Source organism: Marmota monax, unplaced genomic scaffold, assembly GCF_021218885.2.
Source record: "Marmota monax isolate L192 unplaced genomic scaffold, Marmota_monax_Labrador192_F-V1.1 WCK01_AAM20220418_F8-fsc00201, whole genome shotgun sequence".
NCBI lineage: Eukaryota > Metazoa > Chordata > Mammalia > Rodentia > Sciuridae > Marmota > Marmota monax.
This window is the reverse complement of record NW_026695150.1, coordinates 1597357-1619942: the sequence shown is the minus strand read 5'-3', so window position 1 is coordinate 1619942 and position 22586 is coordinate 1597357. Positions and strand designations below refer to the sequence as shown.

At 42.4% G+C, this 22586-nt stretch overlaps 1 protein-coding gene across 1 annotated transcript in view; it reads left to right on the top strand.

Annotated features, from left to right (window-relative positions):
* Positions 1-22586, top strand: part of Kdsr (3-ketodihydrosphingosine reductase) — a 33359-nt gene that overhangs the window by 6130 nt on the left and 4643 nt on the right. Inside the window, exons 3-9 of the mRNA XM_046428233.2 lie at positions 569-625; positions 3836-3901; positions 4128-4223; positions 8508-8699; positions 12577-12660; positions 16743-16826; positions 19722-19823. Of these exons, the coding sequence (XP_046284189.1) occupies positions 569-625; positions 3836-3901; positions 4128-4223; positions 8508-8699; positions 12577-12660; positions 16743-16826; positions 19722-19823 (681 nt within the window). The remainder of the gene's footprint in view (positions 1-568; positions 626-3835; positions 3902-4127; positions 4224-8507; positions 8700-12576; positions 12661-16742; positions 16827-19721; positions 19824-22586) is intronic.

The window sequence follows — 22586 nt, the reverse complement described above, 5'->3', positions numbered from 1 at the left end:
AAGTTACTTCTGTGGCAGATTAAGATTCTGTAAACTATGTCTTTTTTTTTTCTCAAAAATAAGCAAAACAAACAAAATTGAAACCTTGGGAAAATTACTCATTTGCCTGGGTAGCTTGCCTTGTCAAGGAGTGGTTTTCTGAAATGGGCCGGGCATAGCTTTACCCTTCTCTCGTTGGGGGCCTTTGGATGGTGGCTTACCAGCACCCGCACACCTGCAGCTGTGTGAAGCCGCTCACGTTTTCCAGCACTGCTAAATAGTGTCAGATCAAAACATTTGTTAGAGCCACCATCAGCAATCCATGCCGAGTATTCACAATTTGAATTTGTTTATTTTTCTATTTCTCTGCAATAAATTTGAAAATGGGCTATCATGTATTCATAGCTTGAAATATTTTGATTCTTTCTCTCATGGACTGGGGCCTGTAGCTACTCAATGAAGGTGCTGTCCTGTGTAGTTTATAGAATTTAAGAAATACTTATACAAACAATTGCTTTTTCTGTCCTTTTCAGCAAACCAGCAGTCAGGCATGCAGTCACCAGCTCTAATTGTTCTGTGTTGCTTTCAGGACAGGCTGTTGCAGGCCAAGAAGGAAATCGAAAAGCACTCTATTAATGACAAACAGGTAAAGCACCGTCTTCAGGAGGCATTTTCTATAGCATCAATACAGTTGGAGAAAGGAAAACCAGGGTTACTTCAGCTGGATCACTGAAAGCAACTATGATTTTCCTGGCTCAGCTACACTAAACAGACTGTTTTTGAAAAGGTGAAATTGTTTCAGTTGGCTAGGAACTCAGGTTATTACCAAAAAAAAAAAAAAAATAGTATAGACTCTCTCTTGCACACCTGACAGATGGTCATTTCAATTATTTTATTTATATATATATTTTTTTTCAGTTATTTTATATATATATATATATATATATATATATATATATATATATATATATTCTTTTTTTGGTGCTAAAGATTGAATCCATGGGTGCTTTAGCACTGACCTACACCCCCAGCCCCATATTTTTTTTTAATTTTGAGGCACGGTCTAGCCAAGTTTTCCAGGCTGGCCTTGAACTTGAGATTCTCCTGCTTCAGCCAGAGTCACTGGAATTATAGGCCTGCGCCATCATTGCCGACTCATTCATTTAAATAAAATTTATACAAATGCTTAAGAGGATAAGGTATTTGAAACACTTTTGGTTGTGGAATTTTTTGGTGAATAAAATGGGACACCTGATGTATATTTGAGGATGAAGCATAATGACAAATTAGTTACTAGAGACCTGTCACTCAAGTTAAAGAAATGGAGTTTAACAGAGTATCCCCCACACCAGCCTCTCATCCCTGGAGGACACCCCCACCTGAGTTTTGTGTTGATCCTTCTTTGCTTTTTTAAAAACTTCTACCATTCTTAGTAAAATATGTATGGTCTGATAGTGTTTTTTTGTTGTTGTTGTTGGGTTTTTTTGTTTTGTTTTGTTTTGTTTTTTTAAAGTTCTGTTTCTTTTTTAACTCTCTGGCATCTTCTTTTTTTTTAAAAAAAAACTGCTTTCTTGAGATATATTTGCACACCACACAAAATCGCCCCATTTGAAGTGTGCAATCTTTGCTTTTGAATATAGATCACAGTTGAGCAACCTCCACCAGAGTCAATTCTAGGACACTACCTTTACCCCATAAAGAATCTCCACACCCACTGGCAATCTCACCTCTCCCGCTCCACCCACTCTCGGTCCTAGGCAATCACTAATGTACTTTCGGTCTCCATAGATTGACATGTCATCATTCTTTATGCATTTTTGCACAACTTTCTTTCTTCATTCAATATTATTTGTTTTTTAGTTTTTTAAAATATATTTTTTTTAGTTGTTGCTGGACCTTTATTTTATTTATTTGTTTATATGCTATGCTGAGAATCAAACCCTGTGCATCACACATGCTAGGCAAGCGCTCCACCACTAAGCCACAACGCCCAGATCTCAATTTTATTTTTAAAAAGCCTTTTATATTGTTGCATTACATAGGAGTTCACTTAATTTTTCTACTCCTATATGGTATTCAATTATAAACTACCTTTTGTTCACTGGTTCTATTGTTGGGTGGATTTTTAGGTTGTTTCTAGTTTTTTCTGGTAGTTTGTTTTGGTTTTTGCTATTGTAAGAGCACTGTCTCTTTGTACACATGTGCAGCAATGGTACATACTTAGAAATGGAACTGCTGAGCTGCTGTACACGTAGCCATGTGTCTTCACCCTCTCCAAATTGGTTTCACTCCCAGCAGTCAGTGGTGGTTTAGGTTGTTCCGCATCCTTGTCGACACTTGGTATTAGCAGACTTTTAAGCTTTGCCTTTCAGATGGGTTTTAAGTAGTATTTCACTGTGGTTTTAATCGCTTTTTCCCCATTCATGAATTTAATACAGATCTTTCCATCTCAATAAAAATAAATCTCCCTCATTTTTTCAGACTGCTATGGCACACAATATGGGGGACCCCAGAGTTTGTTTAATAAGTTCCCTATTGTTGAGCTGTTTCCACTTTCTTTCTTTTTTTTTTTTTGGTGTGGGGGGGTCGGTGCTGCAGTCTAAGCTACAGATAAAATTCCTTGTCCACAGAGTTTTCCCCTAGGCCCGTGGCCCCTGACTGTACCCCATTCTCTGAGACATCAGAAGGACACCACCTCTGCTTCCCCTGTGCTCACGGGACTCATGATGGACAGGAGTGTGGTGTAAGCTGGAAGGTGGTAGCTGAAGGCCGTGCTGCCTGCTGCCAGCACCATCTCTGCTCTGGGCTTTAGGTCAGGTGGAAGATAACTTGTCTCCATCCTGTGGAGGGGGCAAGTCATCAGGGCTGGGCGGGTGAGAGCTTGATCCTTCTGCCTAGACTGGCTTGTTTTTCCCAGTGAGGAGATCCTGCAGGGGGATATTTTTGTCCTGATAATTCGTTAATATTTTTCTTTGAAATTTCACTTGTCTGTGGCATAGGTTTTATGCCACAGATGGTCTGATACTTTGTGAAATGTATTAAAAAGACACATTTTAAAATTAATCCTATGATGCCTATCCTCTTTTTAAAAAATGTTTTCTACATGATGACTTGGAAATAAAATCTACTTGGGGTATACTACAACCAAGGGCAAAGCCCTCTTGTCTAGAATATTCCAGGTTGTGTTTATGATCGGGACTGTTTCCTTTTCTTAGGAATGTAAATCTTTTGGCTACAGTTCCTTCTTCCATTAAATAAAAATTTCCACCCTGCTCTGTCAAATCCTAAAGAAATGGGTCTCTTTTTTCGTTGTTGTTTATTTGACATGGAGTCTTGTTATATTGCCCAGGCTGGCCCTGAAATTCTGGGCTCAAGAGATCCTTCTGCCTTAGCCTCCCAAGTAGCTGAGACTGCAGACACACACCACCACACAGCTGCTCACCTCCTGGCACTCAGGAAGTGAAGACAGAGGAAGAGGCTGGGTCCCAGTATCCTCTTCAAGGGCCTCCTCCCAGTGGCCTGTTTTCCTCCCACCAGGCTCCTTCTTCTAAAGGTTTTCTACTTTCTAGTGGCACCACAGGCTGGGGATCAAGCCTTCAACACATCAGCCTTTGTGGGGACACTCAGCCAAAGTGAAGCATCAGGCATTCCAGATGGGTGCCAATGCTCTTCCAACCCCCATTCCATGATTCCTAGGTACAACTGTCTTAACTGCATCACTAACCGGTTTCAGTCACTGATCTGTACATTCAGAATCATCCACCTTTATCATAGAGGATTGCTTTTAATTGAAAATCACTTTAAAATTAGTTTCAGCACTTGCATATCTCTGACATTTATTTATTTTCCTTAACAGGTGGTGCTCTGTATCTCAGTTGATGTATCTCAAGACTACAACCAAGTAGAGAATGTCATAAAACAAGTAAGAGGTGGGGTTGACTGGAATTAGAGCGCTTGATTTTTGATTGGTTCTTACCATTTTGCTCTGTGACTTGGAATTGGTAAATCTTCCCTGTATGTTTAACAGTTTTGTAGGTTTCATTTACTGGCCTTGATTTGCTGCTAAGTGATTCTTTTCTTCTCTCTCTTACTTTTGCTTTGTTACATTATTATTATTATTATTATTATTATTATTATTTTTTTTTTAGGCTCAGGAGAAACTGGGCCCAGTGGACATGCTTGTCAACTGCGCAGGACTATCACTGTCAGGAAAATTCGAAGATCTCGAAGTTAGCACTTTTGAAGTAAGTACAAATGTTTGCTTCCTGGGTCAGCCCAGCTACAAAAAGCAGAACAAGGCTTGGGTAAGGGCTTTAAGAATAAAGTAGATGAGTGCATTCAGGCGTTCATAGATGCTTGAGAAGACTGAGGAGGGCTGACAAGGTCTTGGTCCCAGGGCTGTGACCGCTGAACCGTAAGAACATGGACTGGTCTCTGAACCTCAGTTTTTCTCAGCTCTAAAATGAAAAATGCAACATCTCCTGTGATAGATTACTGCAGTGTTTGCTGCGATCACATAAGATGTTGGGTCTTCATGTCAAGTACCTGTATTATGAACAATGAGAGACCAAAAAAGTTGAACAACAGTCTCACTGGAGTTCTCAACTCAAGATCAGAAAGTGATGCATCCTATTTATATCATATTAAGCAGGTTTTCCAAGGAACCCTTTTAATAATTTCTTTCAGTGTCAAAGAAATGGGCATTAGATTTGAAATCTTTTTTAAGGGCACAGAATTTTGCAGTTAGTGTATATCTGCCACGTTTTTTCTGCTCAGCCTTCAATGTGCTGATGGTTTTGAATTTTGCTTGACTCTGAAGTTAAGCTTTTATAGAGAAGGAGACTGCTGAGGCAATTTTGTAACTGTCTTGCTTCTGGCGGCCGTGGGAAAGCACCACCAACTCTGGATTTACTTACAGCAAGCAGGAGAGTCAGGGTGTAGATAGAAGCACAGTGGTGGGATGTGTCTTCGGGCTCCTTTATCAGTTTGGCATTAAAAGAGTTGTCTAGACTTGTATACCTTCATGTGGAAGGAATGGAAGGGAGATTTGAAGATTATATCAGCAGCTGTGTAAAGAATTAATTTGGGAAAAACAGTTCTTATAGTCTAGGCATGAAGTGATGAGACAAAGGATTTGGGGGGTGGCCAGAAAAGTAGGCGTGTGAGTGAGAGAGAGTGTGAGTGAGTGTGTGTGTGTGTGTGTGTGTGTGTGTGTGTGATATGGGGTGAGAACCCACAGACTCAGTTTGACTAAACATGGGGACAAAGGGTGGATGGGGGCATATATAGTTGCATGGTTGTGATAAACGCATCGCTGGGACCCCAATAAGGGGGCGTGTGCGCCTGGACAACAGGAGTAGGCATTGTTGACCTGTGTGTGTCTGGTGGTGGAACAAAGGCACTCAGTGGCTGGTGCATAGGGGGTGTGACTGTGAACAGGAAACTAAGCACTCACGCCAGGTGAAAGTGTGCAGGTATCAGTGACAAGCAGAAGATGTGAAGTTCGTGTTGTTTCAACTCATTGTGTAAGAATCAAGCAGGTCTCATGTGACCCCCTGGGAGGGGACTGTGGGAAACCTGCGCCTGGTGTCTTTTGGACTTTGTTCCCAGTGTCTTTTCCTCTACTGATTTTGTTTGTATCTTTTCCCTGTAATAAATCTTCATTGTGACAGTGACTATAAGCTGAGGATTGTGAGGCTTTCTAGGGAGTCACCCAGCCTGGCGAGGTCCTGGGGAGCCCCAGGCAGTACACGTCTCTTGATTTCCCTTTTCCATGGTTTCTCCACGCTGTGTCTTCCTCATCCTGAGCCCTGGATACTGAGAAGTCTTCGTCAATTTCCTTTTGTCCTTCCATTCTGTCTGCTTCCTTGTTTATTTCTTCTAAGGCGCCAGGGTGTCTGTCTTGTGTTAGGGGCTTTGCTTGGGTGGCTGCTGATGCCTGGCCATGTTTGTACATTGAGATGAGAACTCTAAAGGGCTAAAGGGGAGTCCTGTGCTCTGGGTAGAGCTGTCTCATCTGGCCCTCTGTGACAGGGCCAGATCTTGGGTGGGACCAGGTTCCATAGGTCTTATTTATTGGGTTGAACAGAAGCTGTAACTAAGAATCCTGGCCTCCTGCCTGGGAGACATGCACCTAACTGCAGTGTCCTGAGGGCAACTGTGGTGGAGAGTGGCGGTCTCCAGGTTCAGCAGACTATTTTAAACCTGGACTGATCCTTGCTAGGAGCTACACCTCTGTCCCGGCCACCCTGGAAGAGGGGCCGTATCTGCTCTGTGGAGAGGGAGGCCTCTAAGATCGGACTGTCCTTTTTTTTGCTTTTGTCCTTGTCCTACATCAATTTTTTTAAAGTAAGGTGAGATTTATATAAAATAAGCCACTTTAAAGTGAACAGTTAGAGGCATTTACTGCATTCAAACGTTCACAGTGTTGTGTAACTGCCACCTCTAATTGCAAGACATTTTCATCACCACAAAAGGGAGCCCCCTATGGGTACTAGGGATTGAACTCAGAGGCCTTCAACCACTGAGCCACATCCCCCGCCATATTCTGTATTTTATTTAGAGCCAGTTGTTTAGCAACTTTTCTGAGGCTGGCTTTGAAGTCGTGATCATCCTGGCTCAGCCTCCCTGAGCTGTTGGATTTACAGGCGTATGCCACCACACCTGGCTTTGGATGTGTTTTATGAGTGGAGCCCTGTGATCAGTGCCCTTGTATCTGGCTCCTTTCATTCAGCATGGTTCTGAGGTCCCCCGCCTTGTAGCATGTATTATATTACCTCCTCCTTTGCATGGGCTGGTAACACTCCACTGAATGAGGTGTGCTTTATGTTTATCCATTTGTCGTTGATGGACATCTGGGCTGTTTCTACCCAACTACCTGTACCCTGACCTCCTGTCTCTCAGCCCTGCACCCATCTAGCCTTCCTCATCCCATAGGTGCTCAGTGCTTCTTGAGCCTTTTTTAGGGTCCAGTCCTGTTTTGTTTTGTGGTACTGGGGATCGAACCCAGGGCCTTGTGCATGTGGAGCAAGCGCTCTATCAACTGAGCCATGTCCCCAGCCCCAGTCTATTCTTAGTTTCTCCACTCCAGCTAAGAATTAAGTTGTCCATGTTCTGCTAAATTACTCCTCACTGGTCCTCCTGTTCTTCAACTTGCAAAATGCTCTTGCTGTTATTTCCATTTCTATTTTCTTTGTTCTTATGTGTTTGTCCAGGAAGTGGGATCTCTAAAGGTGCCAAAGTGAACACTGTGGACCGCCTTTTTTCAGATATTTTTTAAGGATATTTTTATTATCAAAACAATATAATGATACTAAAACATATTTTGGGGGGAAATGGGAAGACCACCATCCTGCCATAATCACTTATGATTTAATGTATTTCCTTGATTCTATGCTTGCACACGCATTCTTTTATTCATTATTTAAATAGTTATAGCCATGGTCTAAAGACACCTGACCTCTGTTTCTTAAAAACCAATGGCATGACCCTCAGGGTTATACAGTGGAGGGGGTAGAGAGAGAGGAGGGGAGGGGAGGGGAGAGGTGGGGAGGGGGGAGGGTGGATGATGGGAAAGGCAGCGGAGCACAACAGACACTAGTATGGCAATTTGTAAATCAATGGATGTGTAACTGATGTGAATCTGCAATTTGTGTATGGGGTGAAGGTGGGAGTTCATAACCCACTTGAATCAAAGTGTGGAATATGATATGTCAAGAAATTTGTAATGTTTTGAACAACCCACAATAAAAAATTAAAAAAAAAAACAAAAAACCAATGGCATAAGTGTTTCTCCATGTCACTCCTGCTGTTTGGGGCCATCTTAAACATATTAAGATTGATTAGCTTTACATTATGGTAAAGCTAATATTTCTATAAGACTCTTAATAGAGAAACATTAAAATGCAAGCATTCTTAGATTCTCAAAGTTCGAGGTTTTGAGAGTTTTAGGAAGAGGGTAACGAACTCTAAGTGCCCACTTAAGCCCTTGCCCATGGCAGTATAAGAGCCAATGCGTATTGGCTTGCTGTGGGCCAGGAACTGCACTAGCATTTAACTTGTATTTTCCCTGTGGTAATTCCAAATTTAACCTTCTTTTCAGCTGAGAAAATGAGCTGAGCATCTGACTTTCTGGTTCATTATCAAATCGGTACCAAATGGTAGAGCCAAAGATTGAACCCCCAAATCTGAACTGGTAACCACTGTCCTGCTCTGTTTATGGTCCTTCTGTAGCATAGACCCAGTAGGACTAGAAACATTTGGAGGCTCTTTCCTAAAACTATCTTTCAAAAAGTATTACCTGCAACATGTCGTATACTTTATAAGAGGAAAACTAATTTTGACCAATTTTCAGCGAAGATCTAATTGTTGTCATTGTGAGAAGGCAAGACAGGATTGAAGTGGGCCTCAAACAGAAGGTGCTGAGCATCTCCTTTGCAGTATCATGTAGCTGTTCATTCATTTATGGACTTCCACTGAAGAACTCTTGGCCTTGTTCTCTCCTCATGTGGCTTCTCTGTTCCCTACAGAAATTAATGAGCGTCAATTACCTGGGCAGCGTGTATCCCAGCCGAGCAGTGATCACCACCATGAAGGAGCGCCGGGTGGGCAGGATCGTGTTTGTGTCTTCTCAGGCGGGACAGTTGGGCTTGTTTGGTTTCACGGCCTACTCTTCATCCAAGTTTGCCATAAGGGGATTGGCGGAAGCTCTGCAGATGGAGGTAAAAGTTAAATTCTGAATTTATTCCTCTCAGTTCAGCACTATACAAGTTTTTTGGTTTCCTAGCTCCTTTAGTGCATTAAATTAGAGATTCGTAGATGTGACATTAAACTTAATTAGAGAGGGCATTAAATTTGAGATTTGTAGATTTGACATTAGTGAAAGAAAATTGACTCCTGAGTTTTGCAGTTCGCCTTTCTCGTTGCATAGAGATTGTACAGAAGCAAAAATGGTTATGTTTTTTGCCTACTGAATACACAAAGTGCTAAGTAATATTGTCATGGTGTTTTTGGCCTAATACTGTGTATATGTAAGGTTAACCAGATATTTTTTTTCCATAGAGATCTTCCTTTAACAAAAAGATCTATCCTGATAAGTAACAGAATTAGCAAACCTTGAGGGGAAGCCCTTGAATCAGGCAGTGACTCTTGGCTTTTAGGCAAGACATTTAACTTGGTGTCAGTTTCTTCATCTATAAAATGAGAGGGGTAGAATAAAAAAATCAGTTTGGCTCTCCTAATACTTACGTTTTTCACATCTTACAAAAATGTCAAAGAGAGTAAGAAAGTATCGTGGTGCGTGTACCTCTCAGGTGTGGGTGGACTTATACATTATGGTCACACAGGGAGGCTCAGAGAGTGTCACTTGGGGTCTATCCAGTACCATATAAGGTAGAATTTCTTTTGCCATAGTCTACACTGGAATGTAACACTACCTCACGACGTTAGAAGCCCAGAAGAGACCTCGCATGGCCAGCCCCCTTGTAATAAGTGTGCTTTCGGAAGTACTGGTTAATCATTTAGATCAGTGGTGAGTGATTTTTTTTTTTTTTTCCTGTAAAGGGCCAGATAGTAAATTATAGGCTTTTGAGGGCCGGATAGTTCCTGTCACACCTGCTGATGTCAGCTGTGGTAGCAGGAAAGCAGCCACATAAATGAACAGGTGTGACTGGGTCCAGTAAAACTTTATTTATAAAAGTACGCACAGGCTATAGTTGTTAACCCATGTTAAGAATATCCCAGAAGAAAGCTGGATGGTGTGTGACAGAGAAGCACGTGGCCTAAATATTGTACAAGTTATTGGGCTAGGGACTGAGTCCTGATGGGCCACTTAGAGACTGATAAACTGTGTTGTTTTTCTAACAAAGGAACCAGGAATCAGATCTAATCTGATTAAGATTAATATCTTAATCAGAATAGATCATTATAGTACACTTAACCAATAGGGCATGCACAACTGTGAAATTTCAGATAAGAATCTTGTTTTTTGTTTTGCAATTTTTACTTAGAAAACTCCCTTTGTGAATAACCATTTTATTTTATTTTTTGTCAAAATTTTTTGAAATACATGAGGCAGATGTTGTTAAGCCACCTTATGGAAAGAAAACTGAATTTTCCGTGATTTCAGTGAGTTTCTCAAAGTCATAGAGTTACTTGGTGAGAGAAATAATAAGAAGGCCTGAGTGTTCACCTCCACGTGTCTGGGTCTTCCACAGTAGAGGATGTGTCTGGGTTTCAGGTCAGAAGTGGTCTCATTCATCTGGCTGCTTGTCTCCAGCGCTTCACTTTGGTTGTAGAGTCCATGTGGGTGCGGCGGGTGTTTGGGGATAAAAACGTTGCTCACTGGGGTGTTTCCTCTAAATCTGGTCTTGCAGAGACAAGTCTAGATCACTAGTTGAGGACAAGGTGTGTAATCTGGGTGGTCTGGTTTCACTTCTGGTAGGACAGAGATGCTAATTCAGAGGAGAGAAAAGAGAGCTAGTTGCCAGTACAGAGTTCCCTCAGCCTTGGTGACAAGTGTGTTTTGCACATGGCAGATCCTGGGTTCCCAAGTTGGCTTGAATTCCATCCATATTTGGACTCCATTGAAAATATCCTTACTTAAACAACAACAACAACAACAACAACAACAAAAAAACATGTACCCTGAAAAATAGCCTCTTATTTGGGAAGAAATAAATCCTGTCTTCAAAATCTAGTTTGTTCATAGTAGAACTTCCACCAAACCAATTGTAGATAAAGTCTTCCTTCCCCTTGGCTTTGTCCCCAGATTAAGGTAGGGCCTTGGAAATGCTGTAGATACAGTGGATAATCCTGAAAGCATACATATTTTTCTTAATATGTTGGTTACAAATATATCATTTAAAGATTTTAAATTTTAATCTTTTGGAAAGTAGACTTAAGGTAGGAGCCAACGTTGTGCCATCAGAGACCTAGCCAAAAAAAAAAACCTGATCAGGCCCCGTCCCCTCCTCCCTCCATCCCTGCCCACAGCGGTCAGAAAGTAAGTTGAAGCTTGAATTCTGAAGTTTCATGTAAATAGTCTTCTCTCCATCCCCTGTGCCTTTGTTGTCATGGAATGAGGAACAACAGGTCTTATGTGGGATCATTTTGATGGTAAATCAGGTCTTTGAGTGTTCGGTCTTTCTGTTTGAGGTTGATCCCAGGTGGAAGGAAGAAAAGAGGACCGTGGGAGTCAGGGCACAGTGGGAGGGCAGAGGGACCCGGAGAAGCAGGCAGTGGCTACCTAAGCAGGACCTTAGTGAGTGGCTCGCACGTTCTTAGAAAGTGGTGATCTCAGGGGTCGGACTTGTCTAACCAAGAACAAGTGAACCCAGACAACCCTCATTGCCTTTGCTGATTGCTATGAGGTCAGTAGTTCAAGGAGGGTATATTCAGCTTTCTGCTGTTAGTAAATCAGGTGACCAAAAGTTTCAGGAGACCAGAAGCTCCACAAGGACAGGGATTAGTCAGCTTGTTCAAGGCTGTATGCTGCATTCTAGGAACAATATTGGCCCATAGTAGGAATTCAATAGGTATTTGTTAGATAATTAAATAAAAGCCTGCATAAATGGTTAAGTTGCTAGCCCTGGAAATATCCAGCCTTTGACTGGGAGAGTCATTTGGCTTGATAATTATAGAGAGGATACCAGCCCAAAAGGGGATTGGCTTGGTTTCTCTCAACCCCAACAATCTATGGTCCCACCCCATGAGAAAATGTTCCAAAAAGCTCTGTTTAACCACTGCAACCATAGCCTTGAGTCTGAGACTCTACTTTGAAATACTGTCTTATGTTAGTTTCTGGTCCTTACTTATTGTGGGCCAGGGGCAGAGAGATGCACAGAAGTGACCAGCCTAAGCATCCAGGGTCTAATTTCCTCTTATTGGCTTTTTTGTGCTGTTTTTCCTTGGTCCATGCACAGCAGAGGGCAAGGCCGTGGGAGACAAGTTTTTTTTTTTTTTTAAGTCACTGTCTCAAAAACAAGTGGAAGAGAAATTGCTTGCTCATCAACCCCGTGGCCTGGCCCCCATCCAGAGCCATTTCTGAGCATAGCTGGGCTGGGAGGATGAGCTCTCTCACGCCCTCGTGGTGGCGCTGGAACGGAACCAACAGAGGCATCTTTTCCCTGTCGCACATTCTAGAATGGCCAGCCAAGGACCTCTGCTTCTCCTGACCCTTGTAGATCCCCGTGTTTGACTTCAGAACTGTGCTTCACTGAGAGAACCTGGGAGAAATGGGCGGCGTGATAAGAGGGGGACCCTGGCGGGCTCCTGGGGTCTGCAGTCGGCAGCAGTGTTGGCAATTTCGCTCTCCTTAAGATTTGCAGTCTAGGCTACCTCTGCTTCCAAAACCAAAAGGGGACCAAAAAGTGAGCCAGTAGCAAACAGAATTAGCAAAGAGATTCTGATGGTACAAATCCTTGCCCCCAGAGCTGCTGGTTATCAGGGCCAGGTGAGAGGGCAGGTGGTTTCCATTACAGAGTCACCCTGTTGCTCTGACCACCTCCTGAACATCGGGGCACCCAAGGCGGGTCAGTGGGGCAGGATGCAAGATGGAGTGCCCTTGACCTAGGTGTGACCCTTGCTTCTCTGCCGCAGGTGAAGCCGTACAACGTGTACGTCACAGTGGCCTACCCACCCGACACCGACACCCCCGGCTTCGCCGAGGAGAACAAAACGAAGGTCAGTGCTCCCGGCTGTGGCAGCCCCATCTTCAGCATCTTAAGCCTCTTTTTTTTCTGATTTTCCATTCTTTCGCTCCAGCTTGTGGTCAGCCACCAGTGTCTGTGGGGTGTCCTGGGGGTAGAGTGCTGATCCAGGGCCTGAGGTCCTGCCGGGTTCTCCAGAGGAAGCTTCCTCTTGGCTTGTTCTCACGGCCACCTCCTTCCTAACATGGGTCAGGGTGGCCCGCCCTATGACACCCGTCACTCCACACGAGTCTCTGCCTTCTGTTGCCCACTCCCGAAGCCCTCTCCTCGGGCTTCACTCATTCATCAACACGTCTACGCTGCATCCGCTTATTTACTTATTTATTTATTTTTAAGATTTAGAGATCATGTATTGGTTTTCTGCCGTGGAAGATATGATCTAAGACCCCGATCTGTTCCCCCCTCCTGGGTTCTCCCTGGGTAATTTGGTTAAATCAGATCAGTGTCTATATTCATGTGACTTTATAAATATCATTCACACCTGAGCATTTGTAAAATGACATTTCCTTTCTGGCCTTTTCCTCTCTTGACTTTGTGTGTGTGTGTGTGTGTGTGTGTGTGTGTGTGTGTGTGACGTGATTCAGTCTCAGAACTGAAAGTCTCCTTTTGATCCCAAACTGGGTTTTCTGTTACTTTTCATTCTGTTTTCCCTGAAGACATTCCTCCTGGCCTCCGCCTCTGGCCTGATCCAGACCTGCAGGTCTCCACTCCTCTGCTCACTATATCCCTGCAGGTTCCTGTCCCTTCCTTTGTTGGGTCTCAGGATTTCCATTTTATTACTGCCGTAGTTTACCTGCCCGATTTAGAAGGGCACATCAGATGTCACCTGTCACCCATGCTTAGAACCTGTGTGTGAAAATGCTTCTCTCTTCCCTGTTTGCCCTGTGGTTGTCCTGTGGGGCACAGAATTCTAGGTTGGAAATGAAGCTCCCTCTGATTTGGGGGGCATTTCTCCACTGATTCGGGCTGGCATCACGATAGCCCAACCCTTTGCATAGAATCTGTTTTTTTTTTTTTTTTTGGTTTATTTTTAGAAGCTTTTTGTCCCTTTTTATCTTCACTTAATGTATTTTGATGCAGCGTGTTCTCATTTTATATGCTAGACACTCAGATGAGCCCTTTTATTCTGACAACTCATGCACTTTAGTTCTGGAACATTTTCTTAATATTACTTTTTTGATAATTTCTTTCCATCCAAAGTATGTTGAGTGTTCTTTTTGGAGCTTCTGTCACTCAGATGTTGAACTTTCTGGACTCGTCCCCTATTTTTCTTTGTTTCTCTCATTTTTTTTTTCAACTTTTCTGTTGAAATTTCTGTTTATGCTGTCATATGTAAAAATTTTTCCAGCTCTTTTCTTTGAATATTTTACATGTCAAAATGAACCCCACTCTCATGTATAACTATAATGCACTAATAAAAACATGTATAGCTTGTCCTCCTTCCTGGATTTCATATCTTATTTCTGAGGATATTCTTTCCGGGGTTTTGGTCTTGTTTTATTTTTGTGATTGTTTGGTGTTCTGTTTTGTTTTCATGTGGGTGTTTGTGCATGGTACTGGGGATTGAACCCTGAGGTGCTCTGTGTCCCCAGCCCTTCTCTATGTTAATTTTGAGACAGGATCTTGCTAAGTTGCTCAAACTTGTGATCCTTTGCTTCAGCCTCCCTGGTGGCTGAGATTAACAGGGGTGTGCCACAGCGCCCAGTAGGTGGTTTTTTCTTTCCTTCTTTTTTTAATTTAACTGCCGTCTGTACCCGTTATCTGTTTTCTCCAAGTTTCTCTGGTCATCGTTGCTGCTGCTGTTTTAGGCATTCCCCAGACTCAGAGGTCTGGCCATCCGTGGCCATCCACATTTAAGCCAGCTGTAGGGCTCTGGCTTCTGTCTTCCCACTTCCCTGCAGTGCCAGGAGGGGGAACTGGCTCTTTTTGGATCCCCTTATGTCCTCATCGGCTGTCCTTTCCCATGGCTGGATCAGTTTCCCCAGTGAGGAATCACAAAACCAGCTCTCTGCATTGTGAGACCCAAGCAGGGCAGGAGGTCTGGGCACTCACCATCAGTGCCAGCCTTTGCTTGATTTTTTCTGTTTCCAGCAAGGTGCCTCATAGCTTCCCTGAGTGGTGACATGTGGTAGTCATTCTGAGTCCAAAATCCCAGTGACTCCAGAGGCTGAGGCAGGAGGATCACAAGTTCAAGGCCAACCTCAGCCCTAAGCAACTTAGTGAGACCCTGTCTCAAAATAAAAAATAGAAAGGGCTTTGGATGTGACTCAGTGGTTAAGTAAGCCAGGGTTCAATCCCCCATACCAAAATAAATAAATAAGGTGGTAGGAAAGGATTTACCACCTCAAATTGAGGGTGATCTTATCTTTAGATTTTTTTCATTTTATTTTTTAGATTTTTGTTTTCCTATTTGTAGTAATTTTCAGTAAATAGGAATCTCTACAGCATAAAAATTGGTACTTATATTTCATATTCTGTATATTTGCAAAAAAAGATGTTTATGGGGCTGAGGATGTGGCTCAAGCAGTAGCGCGCTCGCCTGGCATGCGTGCGGCCTGGGTTTGATCTTCAGCACCACATACAAACAAAGATGTTGTGTCTGCCGAAAACTGAAAAATAAATATTAAAAAATTCTCTCTCTCCCTCTCCCCCCCCCCTTTAAAAAAAAAAAAGATGTTTATGATTTAGAAGCTTTTTTTCCCCTCTGTTCTTTTCTCTTTGGCTCTGCATTTTTTAAAATTACTACTGTTTCAAAGAAGTAAATTTAAGCCAAATGTCCTGCTTGGAATAAGGAGAGGCCTGCTAAGCAGATCTTCAGCATTTGGTCTACAGTCTCTTAGTCTGAAGACAGAGCCCACACAGAGTGGTGACTTCCCTAAGATTTGATTTTGTGTTAAGTCGGGGTTTTTCCTCCTATAAAATACTGGGCTGAGTTCAGGTAAATCCAATTCTGCATTGATCTGTGGACCCTTTAGGGGGCGACATAGCACCTTTAAATCTCACGTGCATCTGGCTTGGTTGTGTCAATCTGGTGGTTGGAAGAAGGAATGGTGGCCCCTTCAAAGGGGCCTTTCTCTTCATTCATGTTCGTCAAGAACCTGTCAGGTTCATCCTGACTTTTATGAACTGCTTTGCTTTCTATTTTAAGAAAATATGTTTTGGCTTTTATTTTATTTTCCTAAGTCTACATGGTAAATAAAATAGGCAGCCTCCTAAAGATTAAGGCTTTAGTTTGAAACGCCCTTCTAAAGAATTTTTAAAGAATTTTTAACACGTGTGTGTGAAGTGCCACAAGAAGAGCCCAAGATAAATGTGGGGAAAAAAGATTCTTCTTATCATAAGCTGCTTAGGAGATCAAATGTAAGTGCAGAAGTCTGTATAATATATGTGAAGGCAGAAATGTTCAAAGACAAGATTACTGCCAGTCGAGGATTCAGGAAAGGCATTTTGAAATAAGATTTAAGAGGGCCTTGAGCCACCTTTTGAAGAACCAGAGGCCAGGATTTGGGATTTGAAACCCCAGCCTTGGAATAGCACTTCACCAAACTCTGGGCCACTCAGTGTTGTCTCATGAATGGGTCCTCTTTCAGCATCCTGTCTCTTTGCTGTTAATGCAGGTCCTTTAAGAAACACCTGCAATTCTTGACCAGGGGCTGGGTTGGGACTGTCCCTGTCCAGGGCCTCAGTTCTGTCCCCAGGTGTCAGTCATCTGCTGGCCTGGGAGTATGGTTAGAAATGGGTGCAGATTTTCCCAGGACATAGGGTCAGGTATCCAGCCAGCAGTGAGGAGTCAGAAGTCCTCATTGAAGCCGAGACCACATACATCCTATAGACAATGCAGGGGCCTTCTTGTCTACCTTAGCAGCTGGGCTGAATGTTCCACAGTGACCGAGTAGAAGCTGATTTAGAATCCAGATAAGACTTTATTCTAAAATTAGGACTCTGTTTGAAGGTATATAAGCACAATTACTTACAAATTGGGGTGCTATAAGACTGCCTTATTTTTAATGTAATGGTCAATAATGGCATTGATACAAACATATTTTTCACTTTTAGCCTTTGGAGACTCGACTGATTTCAGAGACCACATCTGTTTGCAAGCCAGAACAGGTGGCCAAACAAATTGTTAAAGATGCCATAGTAAGTAAAATCCTCGTTTGTTTTCTGTACTATTTGTAGTTATACTATATTTCTGGAGATACTTACTCAAGGACTTATTTCAAAAAAAATATATTTTAACTCTGTGGTCAGATTCATCATGTCTAATATCAGACTCTACTTCTCTTCCCTAGACACGTTATTATATGTTATATACCTTAACCTTAGGAACAGTGTCTGGAACTCATGTTCTTCAAATGAGACTCGTCCATGTGGTTTAAATCCAATATGCAACTTATTCTCTTCTTTCTTCTTCTTTCCCCCAGAATTTTCAGTTTTTAGATTAATTTAGGGACTTTATTGACAGGGTGATTGATTCTTTTCCCTTGCTGTTTCCGAGTATCATTTTCCCAAAAGATAACTCATATGAAAGTGCAGCCAGCCTGCTGGGCCCCTCCTCCAGGTATCCCAGCCCATGTGCTTTCTCAGCTACTGAGTTTGCGGATAATCAAAAATGGTATCATCAGAAATCATGTGCCGTTTTGTGGAACAACAACCCATGTGCCACATGCCTTTTAGCAACATTCCTATTGACCCACATGCAGAAAAATGTACCTTTCTGAGGTCTGCCTGTGATCCGCAGGCCCACAGTGGCTTTGAAACATCTTTAGGACCATTGGAGTGAAGGTGTCAGCACAGTGTGGTGCAGCCTCAAAATAGCACAGTACTGCTGCCGGGGCTGAGCTGACAGGAATGAAAGAAATACCGACCTCTGTTAAAATATATACAGGTGTGAGCAGCTTTGCCTAGGTTGCCTTAAAAAGCACAGGAGAGGGTACAAGTGGCTCAGATGGGATTTTTTTTCCCCCAAGCTCATCTCAAGTCAAAGCAAACAGACTCTAGGTTCTTAATGATCCTGAAGCGTTCTTCCTGTTTTGGCCAGGATTCATTTCATGACGTAGTTTTTCAAATTTTTCCTTCTCTCAACTACCTTACATTCTTGATAGTTATTGACAACCCTAGAGAACTTTTAGTTACCTGGGTTATACTTATCAATAGTTGCCATATTAGAAATTGAAGCCATAGTGTTAAAAAATTAGTTATGAATTCATTAAAAATAATCCATTATATTTTAATGTGACATATTTTACAAAAATAATTATTTTCAAAACAAAAATACAAGAAGAGTGGCATTGTTTTCTATTTTCACCCAGTCTCTTTAAGGTCTGCATAATAGAGGTCAGCTGGATTCTCTTGTCCATTTCTGTGGTCAGTCTATTGTAGTATTTTGTTTTGGTTGAAGCAGATGAAGAAAATCTGACCACATACAGCTATGTAGTCAGAAGAGGAAGATGTATCTTGTAGGACTTTTTAGATAATTTTGGATATCATTTTCTTCTTCTGATATTAAAATCCAAACTGAGCAAGTGGTCATTCCTTAAAGGTTAGCTACAATGTGAAATTGGAAACCACATCAATGAACTTTTTGTTCTCTGTGACATTAAAATCTGTTGATCTCTTTTGCACTTTGAATGGATCTTTTACTCATTCATGATTTGGTATCAGGAATTAGTCATTTGGAAAATATGGGTTCACTGAGTTATCAAAAAATCACATTCCTCAATATCACTGCTGATCTTACCATAAAAGTATGTGTTGAGAAGCTGACAGTTTCAAGATGGCAGACCAAGTTTTTGCATATCTGAACTTTTCCTTGAAAGCTCAGATTTTAACGTTACCCATGAATACACCAAGTTGTTTTCCTCCAAGTGACAGGCTCACATGGTTCTCTCTGCTCATCTGCTGTAGCCAAGCAGATCACTCTCCCTGCCTGTCATGGTGCTCGATGCTTTCATATGAAAACAGTGTTCCTGGGAGGGCAGCAAGTTCAGCTCCAAGCAGTTGCATAGGCTTTGCATTCAAGTGCGGCAGAGGCACTTGGTGCCAGTTTCTCACTTGTCAACAGAGTAATGTAGCACCCCCCTCATCCACGAGGGATCTCAGGGATGCCTGAATCTGCAAACCCTCTACATACTGTTTTTTCTCCACATGTATGTAGGAAAACTTATATAGGTTGTCTTTGTGTATGTAATTATGGATATATTTTTATTCCTTTGGAATTAAACCCAAACTCAACAAATGGTCACTTCTTAAAGGTTAGCTACAATGTGAAATTGAAAACTGCATCAATGAACTACATAGTTAAACTATAAAATAGGGTAATTTATGAATTTGGTTTCAGATATGCTGGATAAAGAGATAATTCATGGCCAGGGTAGGACAGAGGGGGACGACATGAGATTCCATTGTGCTACTCAGAGCCGTGTGCAACTTGAAACTCATGAATTGTTTATTTCTGGAATTTTCTACGTAATCTTTTCAGGCCTTGGTTGACTGATGCTGGGGATAAAGGGGGCTACTGTATTGAGGAGACATGTCTTCAAGGGTTGTGATTTTATAAAATGATTAACTTTTCTTTTTTACCAAGGGACTTTTTAAGTAAAATGGACATTTAAAAAATTTTTAAAGATTTTTTAAAGTTGAGTTTTCTTTGTGTATTTATTATTGCAAATGCATGTGGCAAAGGTAGTGACAGTGATTTTTAGTCTCGTTTGGTGAGAACACTGATGGAGTTAATGGCCCAGTAGGCTTGCCTATTAGTGCACATGTCACTGTGGTTTGACAAGGCAGTGAATGCCTTAGTATTATGACGGTCATTTTTTTCCTTGGGGTTAGGGCTCCCAGGGTTCTGTGGACTCACATTTCGAGAGCTGCCCATCAGCCAAGGACAAGTGTCTGAGTTCTAATGTTTGCCTTGTTACCATTCTATCCCACCTAAAGTGAAAAATATACCTCATTGCTGCTGATATGTTGAATTGATTCCTTTCAGCTTACAATGGATCCCTCTCTCTCTGTCCTCTTCCTTCTCTTTTTTAGCAAGGAAATTTTAATAGTTCCATCGGCTCAGATGGGTACATGCTCTCAGCCCTGACCTGTGGGATGGCTCCAGTAACTTCTATCACTGAAGGACTCCAACAGGTAAGCTCTGCCTTCATCAGACAGACAGATGGACAGAAGGACAAGGTAGAAACTGCCCTGTGTCAGACCTCCATGGGAAAAGGCTAAGAGTGGACTAGTAACTGTATTTGGGAATGTGAAAAATTTTTATTGAGCTGTCGAATTTTCTCCCTTCCTCTGCTAGCAATAAGTAAATAGGGAGTAGGTTAAGGATGTAACCTAGGGAATGTAGACTGGGAAGAAATTTTTGGTGCTGAGCCCTGCAAACAGATGAAGCACTGTCTCTACTATTGGGGTGTTAATCTGGGTTTTCACCTAAGAAAAGTCTTGCTTCAAAGAGTTTGGAAAAATGGAATCCTCTATCTAGTTTACCAGTGGCCTTACCTTACAACATAATGAGCTATTAGACTGTGATACCTTTTCCAGCTAAGTCAGGTTACCCGTATCCAAGCTTCTGAAGGAGATGTGAGTGGAGGGTTAAAAGAATTCCCTACCTTTACGGCATTTATAGTATTGTCCAAGACACACAGAAGTTACTTATTGATGTGCATGCTGGTGCTGTTTGCTTTGGAGAATCAGATGTAAGGCAACCTCTCTAACCTCAGGGTGCCTGCATTCAGTCTTCTTTTCTTTTCCTTTCTCTTTTGTAGTACTAGAGATGAACCCGGGGGTGCTCTACCACTGTGCCACATCCACAGCCCTTTTTAAATTTTTTATTGTGAGACAGTCTCACTGAGTTGCTGAGCCTGGCCTTGAACGAGATCCTGCCTTAGCCTCCGAGTTGCTAGGATTATAGGTGTGCGCCACTGTTCCCAGCACGGACTGCTTTTCTAAATGGCAGATGAATCTTGTATAAAACCTTCCGTTGCTCCCCATTACCACCCAGGTGAAGCTTAAATTCTAGCACATGTAGCAAGTCCTCTGACCTGCTAACCTTTCTGGCTCTTTCTCTTCCTTCCCCTACTCTTCTTTCTCTTTCTGGAACTTTCTTTATGTCCCTCCTCCCCAGCTTTCCTTTGTCTAGCCAGTGTTTAATCTTCCTTCAGGTCACATCTTCAACTCTTTGTTAGACTGTCTCATAATCGCTTTTTCTTGAGATTTAAAAATGTGTAAATATGTATATTTACATACATATAATGGACTACTATATATATGTATGTGTGTGTGTGTGTGTAACTATTTTTTAGAATAGTTTTAGGTTTATAGAAAACTTGAGGTAGAGTTCCCATATACCCCTGCCCCCACCCCACCTCTCCTCCAGAGTTTCCCTAACGTCTTGCATTAGCCTGGTGCCTTGAACCAACATTGACACATTATTCGAAATTCAAGTCTACAGTTGAGGCTAGGGTTTATTATCAGTGATGTTCACTTCTGTGGGTTTTGACAAATGCATAATGTCGTCTATCTAACAACACAGGGTCATGCAGAATAATTACACTGCCCTAAAACTGCCCTGGTCTGCAATTTTCATCCTCCCCAGAGTCCCTGTCCACGAGTGATCATTTTACTGCTTTCCTGGTTTGGCCTCTGCCAGCTTTCCTTTGGTTTTTGTGCTTTTGCAAGTTATCCTTGCTCGCGTTCAGAGAATGGAGTGATTTCCAAGGGCTGCTAAGGAGATCAGGGACCTTCCCTTGCACCCCACCCAGGACCTCCACAGCACCCCCCATACACCCTGTTCCTTCACCAGAAGCTCTCCTGTTCCCCTGGAAATGAGAGTCCCATGTGCCACTCTTTCAGGGTCGACATGTCATGTTGTTGCCTCCCAGGACGAAAGGCGAGCACTTGGCTCTCCCCCACGCCATCCTCTCCCCACCCTCATTTTGTGATATTACTTATGCTGTCCTTTTGTTTTATTGTCATCTTGGGTAGATCCCTATTTGGGAAGATCATTTTGGTGACTGTTTAGATGCCTTTTACAGCTGAATGTCACTGTGTTTGTCATGTTTAATGATTAGTTGTTAAAAAAAAGAAGCACAACTTCTTGTTTTCCCTAAAATTATTTGTTTGCTTTTTAAATGTATTTCTGAACACTTGTTAATTCACTGTTCCATTCTCCTCTCACCTCATCTTCATCTTCTCTTGAGAGGTTTAGAAATACCCGATATTGGATCAGGAAGGAATTCCTCCTGTGAGCCCAGACCTTGCAGGCCAGACCAGTTGCCCCTTGCCTGGTGCAGAGCTGATGCCTGGCTGCCCGCTCCTTGGTGGTCACGGGACAATCCCTCTGCCTCTTGTGTTGGGTCCCCTCTTCCTGTATCATATGACAGCATCTTTCTTTGTTGAACTTTCACTTCATTTGCCTCTGGCCATAGCTTTCTGGAAAAATAGGGTACCTGGAAAGCCAAAATGTTGAACCCTTGTATAGACAAAAGCATCTCTTTCTCTTTGTAGTTTAATGTCTTTTCAAGATCCCATTTAGAGTGGCTGTAGTGAGGGTCTGCTAGTGGAGAGAGTGAGGGTCAATAGATATGGGCAGTTGCTGCCTCAACCCTGAAACAGAAATTGCCTTTTCGCTTGATCATCTTTCCAGTTAACAAATAAGCTCCAGCAGAGCACACTTCAGGAGGCTGAGGCAGGAGGATCACTTGAGCCCAGGAGTTCAAGTGCAGTCTGGAAGACATAGTGAGTCCCTATCTCTAAAAGGAAAGCTCAGAGAGGGCAGGGATATATCTTGCTCATCATAGTCTTGTCAGCACCTAGCACAGGGGCTTTCCCTTGTGCTCAGAAGACAGATCTTAAACCAGAGAAGTCTTAATTACGTATCTCGGTTTGGGATGCCAAGTG